Source organism: Anopheles funestus, chromosome 2RL (assembly GCF_943734845.2).
Source record: "Anopheles funestus chromosome 2RL, idAnoFuneDA-416_04, whole genome shotgun sequence".
In the NCBI taxonomy this organism is placed as follows: Eukaryota; Metazoa; Arthropoda; class Insecta; order Diptera; family Culicidae; genus Anopheles; species Anopheles funestus.
The window spans coordinates 51,190,749-51,207,414 of record NC_064598.1 but is presented as its reverse complement, the minus strand read 5'-3'; the positions used below and the strand labels follow the sequence as shown (position 1 = coordinate 51,207,414).

The window sequence follows — 16,666 nt, the reverse complement described above, 5'->3', positions numbered from 1 at the left end:
CCTCGGGAGATATTCACATACCAGCGCGTAAAGGATACGCGATGTGTAACGTACACCAACAAACATGGCGTTGGTGGTGTAGAACTCGAGATGTCTATAATTCTCACCAGGACAGATAGAGGTGTCGCTTAGTGATGGAGCTGTGAAGCCGCAGGCAAGAGCGGGTTGGTCATTGCACGGCAGAATATGAACCAAGCAATAACGGCGTTGCTAACGGATTGAACAGGGATTTAGGCTTGTCAGCATGAGGGTTGGTTCCGGATTCCATCCAATCTTTTACAGGTTTGTAATGACACGTTGGTGCCAGATGGATGAAAGATCCCCTCAAGAAACTTAATGCTTGGTTGTGAATGTTTTCTATGCTGGATTTATACGTTTTTGCCTTAACGTTATTTTTTCTAAATAATTATATCTACCTGTTATACTGACTGAGCACACAAGAGTTTTCTTTTACTTTCGATTGATTTATACAATATAATCTTCTGTGCAAAAAAGAAACTATTATAGCGAGTCTTTCATCACAACATTCTGCGTCGGAGATTCTTCTAAAGGTGCCTCTAGCACAGAAGAGTCGCTGTATCCAATTGAATAGCACTAATTGCTGGAGGCATCGGACAAGTGCAGGCTGAGTCCACTTACCGGTTGTGGTGGAATGGGTACCGGTGCTTAGAAGATTTTTAATTAGATCGCGTGGACAAGTGCCCATATTTAGTACGTCTCCAGTACGACGATTCGGTATACATACAGCACACGATGCAATAAGAACGTATTGCAAATGAATGGTACAACCGCTCACTAAAGCAGGTACCTCGACCCGGTGCGAGATGCAGATAAGGGCGTTCTTGTACAAAGGTAAAGAACCCCTTTTTTCATTGCATTTTTTTTGTTTACTTCACACTTTTATGCTTCCTATCTTTATGGATGCTGTTGATGAAAAACACGCTTGTTAAACGCACGAACAACTATGGGGAACCGCTACCTTAGTAGAAATAAAGCCTCAACAAAGTTTTGCTTTTTTTCACCCTTTTGAAATTCCTTTTTATTTCGAGCTGCAGCTGGTATACCAGACACAGATGGCGACCGTGGTGTTTTCCCCCTCGGAGTGTTTTGACTTATGGTTGTTGGGGTGTTTGTGGAACTTTATCGTTCCTATTTGTTCGATGCATGCTGCCAATGTCACACAATCAACACTCAATAAATTTTGGCCATTGGTTCAAAACTGTTGGCCTACTGGAACACTTTCTCTACACTTTCACGCAATTATTTATGGATAATATTGAAGAAATACTTAAACTTAACTAAAGCTTTATATTTCAATAAAACGATAGCAAATGGAACTTTGAGATTGCTTGAAATGTCGATGTTACTTGACACAAACTTGACAAACATTTTCTTGTTAGCAATTAACATCATTTTAATTGTTGAAATGATCGGATTGAAATTGTTGAAAAGATTAGCATATCGCTTTAATTTCTATTGTTCGTCGGAATATGGAAGGAAAAATGATATGCTAAACGGTAGGAGAATTGTTTCGTTTTATCTAACATGAAAAATGGCTTGAATTTTATTTTTAACTCGAGTTACAAAAATACTCCTAACAAAGACCATGAATGATGATTGTTGAAATGAGAGTGTGATTTTTGCTTCTACGATAAGATATTGAAATTGTTAAAAAAAAAACTAGGCATCGGTGTGGGAAATGTGCGAAAAGCAAGGTAAAACAAACATGTGTAAGAATACGAAAGAAATAATACTTTCAATTGCTGTACAGCAGCAAACTCGGCTGACTATACGATAGACGGTCGACAGGTTTGGCGAATTTCAACCCAGCTCAACAGGATCTTAGGACGTAGTTAAAGCATTTTTTCATCTCAGAAAATGTAGCAGCAAAGGGGAAAGGAAGCAGCTAAAGTGGTAAAACAAACATGAACAAACAATAGAGGAGGAGTTTTCGCGTATAAGCGAAAGGATCGATGTTTTGCTAGGAAATGTTAAAGAAATCCCGTAAATATTGGTACGAAAAGTTGGCATACCGGTGAATGGAATGGGTAAAAGTAGGAAAAAATAGTATAATAAAACAAAACGGCTAGGCAAGCAGGAGAACGATGCATGTACTACACAGTCTCCTGCCGATCAATGGAAAACGATGGTCGGATCAGCGAAAGCGCGTGAAACGGTGCAACTGGAAAAAATGGATTACAACCGGGAAGTTTTGTTCTGCCAGTTGTGAAGATGAAGAATTTCCTTCGATCGTTGTTTTTCACACGTTTTTGGGTGAAAGGATGTGTTTAAATATGGTGTTTGCAAAACAAAATAAAAAAACGAACCGGAAACAAAAACAAAAGTGAACAAGCCGGAAAAGCCGAAGAGCAATAAAAACGTAGAGCACAAAACCAATAGTAAACTGTAAAACAAAGAGACAAATCATCTCGAGCAGTTCGAAGTCGCAAAGTTCGAAGAAACAAAGTTTACGCTCGAAGGCTAGCTGGTGGTGTTGGTTTAGGAAGCGAAGAAGGAAAAACTTCGCCATGGTGCTGGCTGATTGCGTTAAGAAAAATTCGATAAAACACGGGTTTTAAGAACAAATGCAATTTCTTGGGCAGTTTCGCAAGGTATGTGTGTAGTACTGCGCAACAAAAGCATAATGTTTTCGGTGTGTGTGTTTTTTTCCTTTTACGCTCCAAAAAACTAAACCACCTTCGAGGGTAATTGTAGCGAGTCCGAACCGATCGAAACGGAGCATGTATGCTGGCTGTAGGGTTGAAGCAAACTTACCGACGCAAGGATTATGGTTAACAACGCTAAATATTTTATCACATCTGCGCTTCATGTGATTATTCGGGCAGATGCAGCCGAACATCGGCGATAATCGCAGATTAGTCCACGCTTCGTAGCACAAATCCCTGTTGAATATAACACACACGGGGTATAATTAAGAAACACGGTTGAGTGAACGCTAACCGGTTTGCGTTATGTTATCCGTCAGCGGTTTTGTGCACTCGGAACGGTTGTTCGTTGCTGCGTTTGTGACTGTGTGTGTGTGTGTGAGGGTGTTTTATTTTATTTTGAACGCCCAATCTATTCAGCAAGATTTTGCGTTGGTCTTTCGGTTTACAGCGCCATACAACTTCAAGGAATATTACATTTAGAACATGGCACAAGAGAAACACTGCGGTGTTGTATTGAACGATTTGGTTTGATTTTGAAGCAAATAGGACAGATTGTTGAATTTAAGTCGTCTAAGTTTGTAACGACGAGAAGATAAACAATCAGTGTGGTATGAAAAGTCCAATTGGTATTGGATCGTCGAAGATGCAACTTTCAAGCATGTCAGGCAAAAATTTCGTAACGAATACTCATTCTCATGCAAAACTTGCATCGAAGAAACGCATATTTTGCAAAAATAATAACTTGGCAGTCGCACGACTTACTTAAAATTTTAATAGTTCGATCTTGAGTTCAATAGTACTTTTTATCTTATAGAAATGGATTTTATAGCTCAATAAAGCCTTTGTTTTAATTTTTTTTTAAAGTTTGGTTTCCGAATTAAACAAAATGCTTGAAAATTGCATACAAATATTCAGAATTTAATATAGTTAAAAATGTATTTAAAATGCTAATTCATGAATGTAAATGCTTTGTAGTATTTATCTAGCCATCTAATAAATATTTAACGACATAAGCAGTTGTTATCCAAGATAATACAAGAGTATTTTAGAGGTTCTTAGTTTATATCTCCCTATAAATATCACATCAGGTATTTTGTGAGTAGATTTAACTACTGAAATCAAACTTTTTCGAATATTTTAATCATTCAACATATAATTTTTTTTATCTTTCTTTCTTAAAACTTTTGTTGCTTTTTTTTACCGAATTATTCTTCTAATAAGTAATATGTTTGAGGCGCAACAGTCTTTGACCCAAGTTACGCGATGAACGAGTTATAAAGAATTCAAGATACATGGATTTTCAAATTAGACAGTACGTGGAGATTTTCAGGTGATTCTGCAAGTTAATTGCAATAATTATATTATTGATTGATTTGTTTTTTTTTTCTAAAAAGTCATTTGTCAGAATAAGGCCTGCCTAACGTTGTTGAGGAAGCTACCTTCAAGGGTAAAATATCCTCGAACGTAAAAAAAGGGTAATCTCACAACCGGTGGAGAAACTGCGACCCAAAATTCAACGAAAGAAGGTTATAAGTTTACTTAATAGATAAATAACATAAATTGAACTGTATCTTAAAACATTTTTTATCATGTTACATTGTCACATTTACGCCTATTTTATTTTTTAATGAGTTGAATCATTTGGTCATTTGTGTGACAGGGTTATTGGTGCAGAAGGCTGCAGATCTAAACTCTATCCTGAAGAAACTCCTTGGCCTGAATATTTTTTCAGAAGCTGTGTAGTTAGCCTTTGACCGGAGAGGCGAGACGTCTGTTGAACCAGTAATCAACTTATGAAGAAATAAACACTGTTCACACAAGAATCACAATAGTGGTATAAACCGACAGTTTGCTGGTTTCGTCAAGTTTCAGCAACTGTCGTATTGTGAGTGGCGGTGGCACTCGGTGGGCACTCAGAGAAAAGGTTATAAAAGGAAAAACAAATAAAAAAATCCCTCTTCTTCGCTTAAAAATCCCGCCAATCGTACGGTAACTATTAGAAAGAAAATTCAGCATCCGAATTCCGCAAGTTTGTTCAAACACTGAGCAGTCTTACTTCTTTGCTTTAGCTGTGACCAATTAATACTTGCAAACTCGCAACGAACTTTTGTACAGTATAATGATTTTAAGCAAAATGGGTTAACAAATTTGTTGGTCACAAAACCCAAAGGCTCAACAAAGAAATCCTAAAAAGTGTAAAGCTTTGATGACAAGAGTTTCGTGTTGGCTTTCATATTTTTTTTAAAACCCATTCTATATTAGAAATTTTGATTATCTGTGTCGGAAAGAAATAAATTGAGAAATTAATCGTGTAACTCGGGGAAATGACTTTATGAACGTAATTACTAATTTGTTTCTAATTTTCTAGAAGCGTTAGATGTTAGCTTACTTTAGCTTTATTTTGCTTTGTTATAAGACTTAAAGGATATTTGATCGTCAAAGTTTAATTAAAACTTCCTCAAAAAAGATAAACCAACAAATCATTAAATGATGTTTTGAAATAATACAACTAGTGTTTCCCTTGTACCATTTCCAGAACCGTAGCATTCCGTGTAGTGAATGGGTTCGTGCCAACGTTTCTACCTTTGCACACATTTGTCATACCTATCTTCCATGCGGCATTTATTTTCCCGCACTTTACAGTGTAGCTTAAAATCTTCAAATAATTTTATACACTTTCGCTCCTGCTGGCACACGGATAGTGCATGATTGCACGTCGGTAATGCATCCACCGGGTAAGGATCTTTTTCTGTAAATAAATAATGTCGAAAGAGAGAAAAAAAAACGGGGAGAGAAATAGAGGGAGAAAGAGAAAAAAAGTTTTATATTAGTAATTGTTTTATTGCAGATAACAATATTGCGACTAATTCAATCTATTTCAAGCATTCCTCAAGAATGTGATTCTGAGGAGATGGTTAAAGTATAGTTCGTTCTTAAACATTCTTTCGTTTCGCATATGATGTTTTTCTTCTTGATGCTGTTGGTTTTATCTGGCTACCAGCTACGAGATGTTTGCATATGCTCAAAACCACTCAAACATACATGTGATCATCACGAACCCAGAACAGGCGAATCTTTCTCCTTCACGATCGGCAAGGTGTCTGGTTTGTTTGCTACATGGGGAACAGTTCGCTCAACAGCGCAGGGAAACAAAAACGATGGCTAAAAGAACCCCAAAGAGCCTTCCCCCGAAGAGCTCCCACGGGCACGGGGGCATTGAATTCTGATTTGCATAATGTTTGCCATCGGGGTTTGTCCGGGTGCGCTTGAAACCGGTCGACTAACACATGTTTTCGGTTTTGCCAAGCTTCCAGCAAAGCAGCGCCCGAGCCATGGGATGAGGTTCAATTTAACGACCAACGAACAATCGATCGGACGGCGCAGTGGCAGCGCCTACGGGGAGTGAACGGTTTTGCAGTAAAATTGTCTTGTCTGACGCTACCAGAATAGAGACGATAGCTTGAGACGTTGCTCGATCGTTTGAGAAGTTCTATTGATATTAAAGATGTTTAGCAGTCGGTAGTGCGGCTGCCGGTTCAAAGGCATAAGTGCCAATCTCTTTTGGCAAATGTTGCTTCGGAGCCCACTATCCGAGTGCCTCGAGTGCATCCGTCCCGGTGCAGCACAGGTTTCCGCTGGATTTGTTTGGCATGACGCGTTTGTCTAGTGCTGCATGTGCAGTATGTGCTGTTCTGACGGTCCAGATGCATGACACGGTTACGATGAATCGAAACACTTGAAGCACACCAAACAGTGTAGTGTGTGTATATATATGAGTATGTGTATGTGGTGAATATTTTTCATCTTTTTTATACTATTGGCACAAGCGATGCAGCGCAATGAAGTGTGGTCAGATAAGGGTTAAATAAATATGACCCCAGTTTCTGCAACAATGAGCCGTCGAGAGTCGATTTTTGGTACCGAAATAAAATCATGTAGGATGTTTTTATTGTGGTACATCAGTATTGTGGTAGAACAGACATGTTCTTAAAATATTTAGTTTTTTTTCCAACTTCAAATCATAAAATTATTCTAAATATATTCTAAATATATTTCTAAATATATTCTAAATGGTTCGATTGATAGTTTGTTTACTATGACTGTTTGCATGATGTTTCTTCGATTTTCATTACGTTGTATACTTTGCATACTGCCTCATTTTTAGTTTTTGATTCTTATTGGTAGTAGGTTAAATTAAACATGAATCACACCCTAATATACCTAGCACGGTGTTCAAATCATATCCGGACTAATTCATATCTGGAGGATGAGGACTTCTTGGCTAAAACCTTGAATTGTTATGATGAAAATTACAAAAGGAACTGTTTTGTAAACAAATAAATATTTTGTTGTTGTTACAAATCTACCTAGTGAAGTTGCGAAGTAGCTATAGAAAATTTCTTAGAAACGACCAGGCGTCTCCATTTCGAACATGAAAAATGAATGTATTTGATTAGTTTGTTTAAAAAACATGTAGAACGGCATGGCCGTATTGATATATTTGATGAATTGAACACAGCAGAAAAATAATATTTTTTAACATTTGTCGGAAAGAGTCGTTCAATGTCAAAAGGAGCTAAGTCACGTAAGCAAGCAATGAAAGTCCTAGTATTTACATTTAGGAAAATTTATCATCACAATAAATCCTCTTCAAACAAATAGAAGCTGTCTTCCATAAACCTTAAAAGATGTAAGAAACTGGTCTTCAATATTTATGCTATGATATTGTTCATCATGTTTGACAAACAAAGTGCAATCTAAATTAGAAAAAATAGAGCAAAAATTTTAAAATGATCTCAAAATGGCAATTTAGTTAATATTTAATGCAACTTTAATTTTTAATTTTTTTATTGGTCTTTGAAAGATGTTAACTGAAACGTTGAAACCCCATAAATCCTGGTTGAGAATAACAGCAATAAGTACCGGTGTGGCTACATAAAGTGATAAAAGTGTATTAAACATCGAAAGAATTGTGTTTAAATGTACCAATAAACGTAACACAATTAAAATCTCTAGGCATTTCTAGATTCCTACGTTGAAACCCAATTCCTAGTATTATTTTCTTCTATTTCCGAGCAAAGGAAACATACAGAAATAGCAAACATGATCAAAACCCCGACAACCGGATAGCGTATTCTTCGCTTACTCGTCCACGGCGCTTTGTGCTCGATTATTTTCAAACAATAAAATCTTACCCCCACACTCTGTCGCCAAAACCATCAATGGGTGAAAGGTGTGTGTGTGCGGTTTCAGCATTGTCGTGTGGAGCTTTTTTTTGCTCCCATTTGCACAATCGAAATGGAAGAAATGCGGCAGGAATTACAGGAAGGAATCGAAAACTGCACTTCCGGCTCTTGGGTACAAAATTTTTCCTACATTCTGGGCCGTGCCGGCAGGTCACAAGCACAAAAGAATCAGGTTCGCTTTCCGACGCTGCTGCACTGCCTGGGCTGCTTACCTGTACAAAATGCAAACATCCTGAAGTACGGAAAAAAGCGGATCTTTTTTTTGTCTTCACATTCCACTGTACGGTTTTATTATTCGCTACGAGACACTGCAACCCAGGCAGCTGTTATTTGCAATAAATTTCTGCTTGAAGTAATTTACTATGCAATCTGTTCACTAGTCGCCGTCATCCGGTACCCGGTTGTGATGTTTACCGGTCCTTTCACTCTTTTTATTCTTGCAATAACGAAAAAAAATGTAAAGAAAACGGTTATCCTTTTTATGTTGGGTCGGGATGTGGGGCATTCTTAGAAGAATCTCTTCGGTAGTGTTTCATTCGTATTTTTTTATTTTACGATCACTATATGTGGTCGGTATGAAATGCCCGGTCACGGTAAAGCGACCAGTGGGAGGTGGGTGAGGATAAAAACAAACCCAAACACACCCAACACAAACGGTCATCATTGGCCTTCCATTGAAAAGAAACGGAAATCGCCCTGGCACAATGAAGCACATACACAAAAAAAAATCCAATCCAGAACAAAGCCATCACTAAAGAGGCTTCAGATTTCGCTTGATAATAGCTATCGCTTCGAGACACTTCACGATGACGAAAGTTGATGGTTTGGAGGGTTTTTGGGGTGCGGTGGGTGGGAACGATAATAGAAACATAAAAGTAATCACATAACGAAAGCAAAATCTTCTTAAGCTCGATTAAACACGAGCGCACGGACGTGCAGGGAGAGTCTTTTGCGTTTTTTACAGTAAGATGGCGCAGCAGAGCAGTAAAATAACAATAAGTGCCACATCACGCAAAGAGATACAAAAGGATCTGGCATATGTACCAAACGAGGGGAAAGGATCCGTTTCCGCATGCACCGATCTGAAACAAAAGCCAGCGTAGTGTACCGGGCGCCGGATCGTCTTTTGGATGACGTTTTGTCCTTCGTTCTGCTGCTGCACAAGAACGAATGATGAAGGAACGATATGACTTTTAGATGAAATCCGTGATCCGAGTAACATAAGCTGCAACGAGGCAGTATAGTTTGGAAATTGGTTTTACACTGAGTGGAACTATTTATTCGGTTTCTACGGTGGTTTAGTTTCATATCGCTTGATAAATTAGGATTACATTCATTTTAACACTCGATCACTTTGACCGAGTGGACATATACTTTGCGAACTACGCTAATTACATATTCTGCACAAGTGCAACGAAATTATTTCATAAGAAAATAAGTTTTGATGTGAAACGAAACTTGCACACGCCTAACAGCGTTATACCTCATTGCATGCAGCAGCCCACTGTAATGATCCACCATAAAATTGCACTTTCTTAGTGCAAAGTTAAATGCGGATTGCCATCGTACGGTGGCACCCCGGAAGCACGATTGAAGCGCAAGCAATAAAAGCTTTTGCGCCACTCTTAACAAACGCTCCGTACGTGCCGGTGCCAAACCCGGACCAACTCGCCAACTCCCGATGCGTTTCGTACCCGTGACTGGACTTTTTCGAATGAAAAACTGAAACCATCGTGACCCGTCGACGGGTATGCCGGAAGTGTATCGAACCCTCGACACGTACCGGGTGACACTAATGTAGCCGTGAGCACATGTGAGTGCGCCCTACTGCGCGATGCTACTGCGCCCTACTGCGCGATGCAATAAACAGGAGCTCATTGACACATTGTGGCGAGCGGCGGTGTACCAGTGTGTAGTGGATTTTGTTTAAAGTGCTTCAAAAGGGTCACATTTTTCCGTTGGTTTGAAATCGAACCGACATGTTTCGCTAATTATTTTTATTTCCCCCCAACGTCACATAGAAGCGGGAACATATTTGATATTTCTTTGGTAGAAATGTCTTGAGAAATTCGTTTCTTTGTGGCGTTATGGATTTTTTTTGCGTGTGCATTGTCTACCTTAGTGTTTTGTTCAAATATATAAAAAACGTGGCTATACTTCGAACCCCTTTTGTGTGCGTTGTACTTGAAAGGCAGGCTTAGCTATATCAGTTCATGCAGAAGGGAACGTGATTTGAATTTTCCCACTTGTCGTGCCGGTGTGTGTGCCAATTTTCTGCACGGGAGTGTAATAAATTGAAGACAAAACATAGTGCGAAGATGGTTCTTTCCTTATAAACACATGAGCTCCACGAGGAAGCTTTCATTTTGTTAGATCTCTTAAAGCTTTGTAGTGGAACACATTTTAGGTGCAAATTATGTGCTTTGCAGAAACTCCATCGAAAGTAGTAACGATTTTAGAATGTATTTACATTCATCAATACATGTAATGGAATTGAACAAATTCGCTTGAAACTGCTTAAAATGATCCATTTTAAAATATTCGCCTGAAAGCTTTAACAAGGCTTTGGGAGTTTATTTACACGTGGCTGCTGTCTTTGTTAAAGTTATATTATAACTTAAAAGAAGACAACCACAAAAAATCTCCAATTGAAATTACTTTACTTTATTAAAACTTTCGCTGGTTTTTTTTCTCATGTGGTTGCATTCCGAAAAGTAACGCTGCTCCATCAAAGAACAAGAAATGTTTTCTTTCGTTCGTTTTCTTTTTGCCCAAAACTTAATTGTGTAAGTGTAGCAATGTGTGGAGATGTTCTAAACTTTAGTCAGCTATGGCTTAGAAAAACGCAGTGAACGAAAAAAAAACCTTTCGTGTTGGAAGCTTTTTTCTCTCCGTTACCTTTAAATGAAGTTGTCATATCGGGATGCAACTTTACCCACCTGATCGGAAGCCCAGAACGAAGCGACATGTACAGTTATGAAATTTTCGTTTCTTATCATACCATCACAGCAGACTTTTTCGTGTATCCGAGCCATGTACCCTGTCTGTGTGTGTGTGATGCGTTTTTTTTGCTCACTTTTTCGCGCCACTCTGTTGATCCGGAAAGATCCTTGTAAAGCTGTGTAATTTTGTTTAGCGATCGTATCGAAAGATATTCTGAACCAAACCGGTCGAATACGCAGCTCAATTCATCCTGAGAGCTGTTTGGAATCGTTGAAACAGAAAATAGGGGAGGATGGGAAAAAGGGTTCGGAATTGGGGCGATGGGTGTAAGAATGTTTCGAGGTTCCTTCATGTCGTTACCTGCTCTCTTTCTGTTGCTATTTGCTAGCCGTTTTTACTTCTTTTTGTACCTAACTCCCTTTCAATACCCATCCGTTCTTTCCTTTGCTTTATTTGAAGACCATCGTCAAAGCCATAATACGCTGTCATGTTCAGTCAGCTCGTCAGTCAGCTTCTGAGACGACCCGAAAGCGCACGAAAGAGTTTTTCTCGGTCCCGGGAACGTATCGGGAGACGAGACCAAACGGTGAACTTTTGTGTGCTCATAAATAAATTTTTGCTGCTGGGAATCCATTTTTCGTGCTTGTGCTGGCTGCTACCCTAACCACACCCGGGTTTGTGGTGGGGTAAGGTGGTGGTGGACATGGAATGACGGAAAGACACAAGCGGGAGAGGAAATTATATGTTACCTGTACATCCGGCGCTCGGGATTGGGATTTCGGGAAGGGCAAGCGCATTGCAAAAGCTTTGCCGCACCGGTACCGTAGGAAGGATTATTTTTTTGTATTCGTTTTTTTATTTTTGCTTGGATAAATAATTTTAAAGCTTGCTCTCCGATATTCACCTCTCGATTCCGCTTGCTACCAGCACTGGCAGCTATAATTACATGGTTCTAGTGAAGTGATTCTATCCCAGCGAAACTGTGCAAATATTTGTGAACAAAATACAGTGAGTTATTTAGCATTGAAGCTGTAAGGAGCTCAAAATTTGACCGGAAGTTTATTTAATGTACCTTTTTGGTTGGTTTAAATTGTGTTAAAGATTGAATAATAAATTGAAAAACATTTCAACTTTTCCAGTGGCTTAAAATGGTTTTTGTTTTATTAAATATGACCCATTTAAAAAAATCTTTAATCATACTTTAAATACTTCAAACTTTGTTTAGAAAGCAATATTACGTTTGTTCTTAATATTTGTTTTAATCTTATTTTGTTTCAAGCAGTTTCTTTAAAAACATTGTACCGCTGTCAAACGATACTTTCGCATAACTTCCAGATGCATCTCACCAGGGGAAAGTTTCGTCAAGCGCAGCCTGGATGTATCAAGAAGCTAATTAGAGCTTCGAAAATTACCGACTACTGTCGCTGAACTATGATAGTGCAGTAATGCTGTGAGTTGAACCACACTCTCCGTTAGTGACGCTTTGATGTTTGTACTCCGGTAAGACCATGGCTCGAGGAGTAGCTGCTAGAACTATTTTCAAGCAAGGCATAAAACAGCAAACGCAACCACGCGCATCGAGTGCCGTGTTTTGTGCTGGGAACATTTTCATTCACTTAATGAGGTAGTCGAAACAGGCCACAAAACATTTTTTTTCTTCTGTTGTGTATTGTTGAGGCATTCGAAAAACCGTACAATGGAAATTAACAGTTGGAAGAGTAATGTTGGGCAAGTGGTTTAAAGTAAGCTCCATAGAAGACTGTTTCAAGAATAGGTACATCAAAAAGGTAGAATGGTAGTTGTTGGTTGGAGTGTTTGGAGTTACAGAAAATCTTCAATACGTGCATTGAATCGTTTATTTCCTTCCTTTCATCGATAGCACTTGTTACTTTCTGGTCCGATGCGAATCGAAGAATGACTCTTGGAAACTAAACCGCAAAAACAATTGAAGAAATAGTTGTTTTTTTTATCTCAGAATTACCAGGGCAACAGCGTTATCAACGACAAAATATCAAGTGGCAATAGGTAGATTCGAGGTTTTAATTTACTGGTGCATTCATTACGAGCTTCAACTAAATATGTTCGATCGGTTCAATGAGTTAAAACTTGAAGTTGTACAATGTGATAGGGTTGGACTCGGTTCAAATCAGTTCTTCAGCGACTTTCACAAAACACATTGAAGAGATCAGAAGCAGTGGCAACAGGATTTTAGGTGTAGTCCTAACGTGACAATCAAGTTGCGTGATCCTTTATGTATTACATCTTTATACACCAGTTTAGTCAGTTTTATTTTGGTGTATGGTATCTGTACACTGACCGTTCAAAGAAAAGCATTGGGCCTTAATTGTTACAAAAAAAAACTTTCAACCTCATTAAGACAAAATGTTATATAAAGTGAGGCATACATGTTATGTATAGTGAGGCATAACACGATAAATTGCGACTATAGAGCTTATATCAGCAACAAACCGTATTTTTAGTGCGTTCTACTCGCAAATTGACTTCCACACAGCGACACGTAATTTAGGCAAAGCCCAGAGGCAGATTAGCAGTTAAGTTATTTTGGGACTTGTAGGACCCATGGAGACGGACAAGTACTATGTTAAATGAATAAAATAATAAATCTTTTAATTTGAAATGCATAATATTATTGAGGACACATTAATTCAATCATAAGCGTTGTTTAATGTGCCTCTATATTCCAATAATGTTTAACCAAAGTTTGTTCAATAATAACTGAAAGGGGGATTTAGGATGGCATCACGCTTGAAAAGATTTGATTTTTGATTGCATATATTCTCGGAACTGAAGGTATAAGCAATAACAGGAAAAATTGCATATAAAACACCGACACACGTATAAAACCCACGCCAAAAAGAATATCTTCAAAGTTCAAACGTGTTTTGCTCACAACAGAAATTTCTCGGAGACCTGAAAACCGATTGACTTGAAATATTCATCACTTATGCTTTGTCATAATTTCCAGGAACTTTTCCTGTTCACCTTGATTTACTAAGAACTTTCAGCCAGTATCCGTAAAAAATAAACATTTTTTTCGAGTTCCTTAGCATTATATTATCACATTTAAACATACAACTTATGTGTAGAAAAAATGTATCAATGCGTAATAAGTCATTATTAATGATGAATCCGTAGTTCATAATTGAAAATTTGTTCTCAAACAAAACCGTTTTGTAATAAACACTTGCTTACTTTATCTTTTTCAATATACAGTTTCATACGAAAATCCTACCACTTATTAGGAAATCATTTAGGCGGTACGCTTAAAACATCCACAACAACAATAACAAAGTTTTACCTTTTCGATGAACAACTTTCACCCTGAAGCTGTAATGTATATAAAAAAAACTTGCGCAGCAAAATCTCGACGGCATACAGGTTTAGCTTACCTTTTTTCGAGACGAAACCGCAAGGATGATCGAACAGGAAGTCCCGAAAATAATTACAGTCCGGATCCATGCCCGGTTCCTTGCACAGACAGGTGGGCCGGAAAAATGGAAACGCCTGCAGCGTCCGGAGGGCGGCCTGACATTTCGTTACGGTAACCGTGCTGCAGGCAACTGTAAAAAGGAAAAGACAGCAGAGAATGAGCGTAAATGAATGCAGGAAAAACAGAAATTATAGCCACTGATCGAGCTGAAACAGTGGGCCAGTTTTGTTGTTGAATGAATTTCCCACGTCTTAAGCAGTCATTAAACTTGCGTTGGAGCGGTTTTTGTTGTTGTAATTCTTCATTGATTTCTTCGAAGTTTGTTTCGGAGAAAAGCTGAAAAAAATCGAACCGCACTAAAGAGAAAGGTCCTGTTGTGTAAAGAAACAAAATTCGGAAGGTGGATGGATTAAATGAAGCCTTATTTGAACTGTGAGTGAATCATGTTTTTTTCCTTCTTCTATTTTTATCCCTGCCGAAATCATTCCCATCGCTTGCAACTCATTCGTTATCCAGCAGCATTTTTGTAAACGAAGTCTGGTGTCTTTACCCGTGGCTAGTTCGTTTTTTTGTTTGGTTCCTTTTCTTTACTCCCGTTCGATATTATTCTTGTCGTTTTACCTTTTTTTTCTATCCCAAAAACCCAAAAGTGTCAATGAATTTTTATGAGAACCGTTACCTAAATCGAGACGGCGGGGACGTAGTCGGTTTTTGGGATTGGGATTTTTGTGGTTTACCGGAACCTTGGCACAGGTGGTGGAAAATGAAAATTTAATTCCTATTAAAAGCACTTCTCGTCCGCAAGCTGTCACGCATTGAGGAAGGTTTTGTGACGGGGAGTGTTCGATAAAAAAGGGAGCAGCTTGGCTTATTTTATCCACTTTGCTTCTAATATTCCGGTATCCGTTGCAGGTAGCTCTCAATACTAGTGAACTTTGTATGGTTTAAAAATCGTTTTATTAAATACTTTTGTACATTCCATTTCAATTACTTTGGCACACCAAAATACCGACCAAGATGCATATTCAATACCTGCATGCAACGTAAAAAGCATAGCTACACGGTAATATCAACTGAAGGTTCAGCAATCCTCAACACTCAACTCGATTCAATAAAATATTTTGAATAATTTATAAACCATTCCCATTTGCCAGCTCTACCGTCGCGGTTTTCCAAAGAAGACTCACTCAGCATCCGGACCATCCATCTATCATGGTGTCCTTTTTTTCTGCACCACATCTTGTCCCCAATTTATATAGCCTTTCTACGATCTCAAGCATAAAATTGGGCATGGTTCAGGTCGCGGATAACTCTGCATGCTTTTCAACTTCTTTCGTGGCCGCTGGGAAATTCGCATAAGTTTTGCATGCAATCCTCTACAGGAAACTTAGGTGTAAAAGAAACAATATTTACTACCACCACCATTTATACATCCTTTTTTTCCGGCACTAGTGGGCGTAGAAAATGGTTGTAGAAAAGTGTCGAATGCGAATGTTGTTCTTTGTGAGACTTGCAGAACATAAGTCGATATTGAAAAGTGTTAGAACTTACTTGAGTTCATTTTCAAATCAAAATTGATATTTAAGAGTAATTCTTTGAATCAGTTTGAATATTTTCACAGAAGCCACAAATTGGCCACCTTTCCCAGACGTTTTTCCAAGAGTGAGGTCCGAAATCGCGCTTTTCGCTCTTATTTGTTCCGTTTTTTCCCGCGACCATTATGTCGATTTCTGTCACAGTGATCCGACTTAGGCTCATGTGGTGATGAGCGTTATTCTTAACTTGCTATTAAATTTAATTCTGAAATCTGTCTAAAATCTGAAATTTACTACAAAAATGTTTGATTTGGATATGAATGTATTGTTGCTTCAATTTCAACTTCAACCCCCTTCAGTGCTGATCTCCACATTTGTCAATGGTCAAACGACGATATCGTTTCATGCGGCTGTATCCTTTTATTGTATTTTATTGCCTGTACTGTTATATATTTTCAGAATAAATAATACATAAATCAAGAACGGTTGGAAACTTCAAGCCTCTCGATAAAGTATGAAAACTGCTCTATCTAAAACGAATCCTAGTTATTATAAAGAAACGCATGGGTATTTGTTATAAACTCTGGTGAACTTATGTCAGCTAGACGATACCAAAAATTAATTCATGCATTGCTTATAAAAATAATCATTTAAATAGAAATACTTGTTCGAAAGTACTGACTTGAATTTGAAGTAACTATATCAAGTGGCTGGCAGGGAACTTCCTGATAGTGTATGTGTCAAAATTCCACACGACAGGACCGGCTATCAAATCCCATCTGGACTGTGTCACCCCGTAGCAAGGACTGACTACCAGGGTAC

The 16,666-nt window shown here is 38.3% G+C and overlaps 1 protein-coding gene across 7 annotated transcripts in view; it reads right to left on the bottom strand.

The window, feature by feature from the left end:
- Positions 1–16,666, bottom strand: part of LOC125761657 (uncharacterized) — a 173,576-nt gene that overhangs the window by 24,970 nt on the left and 131,940 nt on the right. For all 7 annotated transcript variants that reach the window (XM_049422990.1, XM_049422989.1, XM_049422991.1 and 4 more), the window contains 3 exons: positions 14,269–14,439; positions 5,274–5,418; positions 2,776–2,903 (listed from right to left, as the gene is read on the bottom strand). In XM_049422990.1, coding sequence (XP_049278947.1) covers positions 2,776–2,903; positions 5,274–5,418; positions 14,269–14,439 — 444 coding nt within the window. The remainder of the gene's footprint in view (positions 1–2,775; positions 2,904–5,273; positions 5,419–14,268; positions 14,440–16,666) is intronic.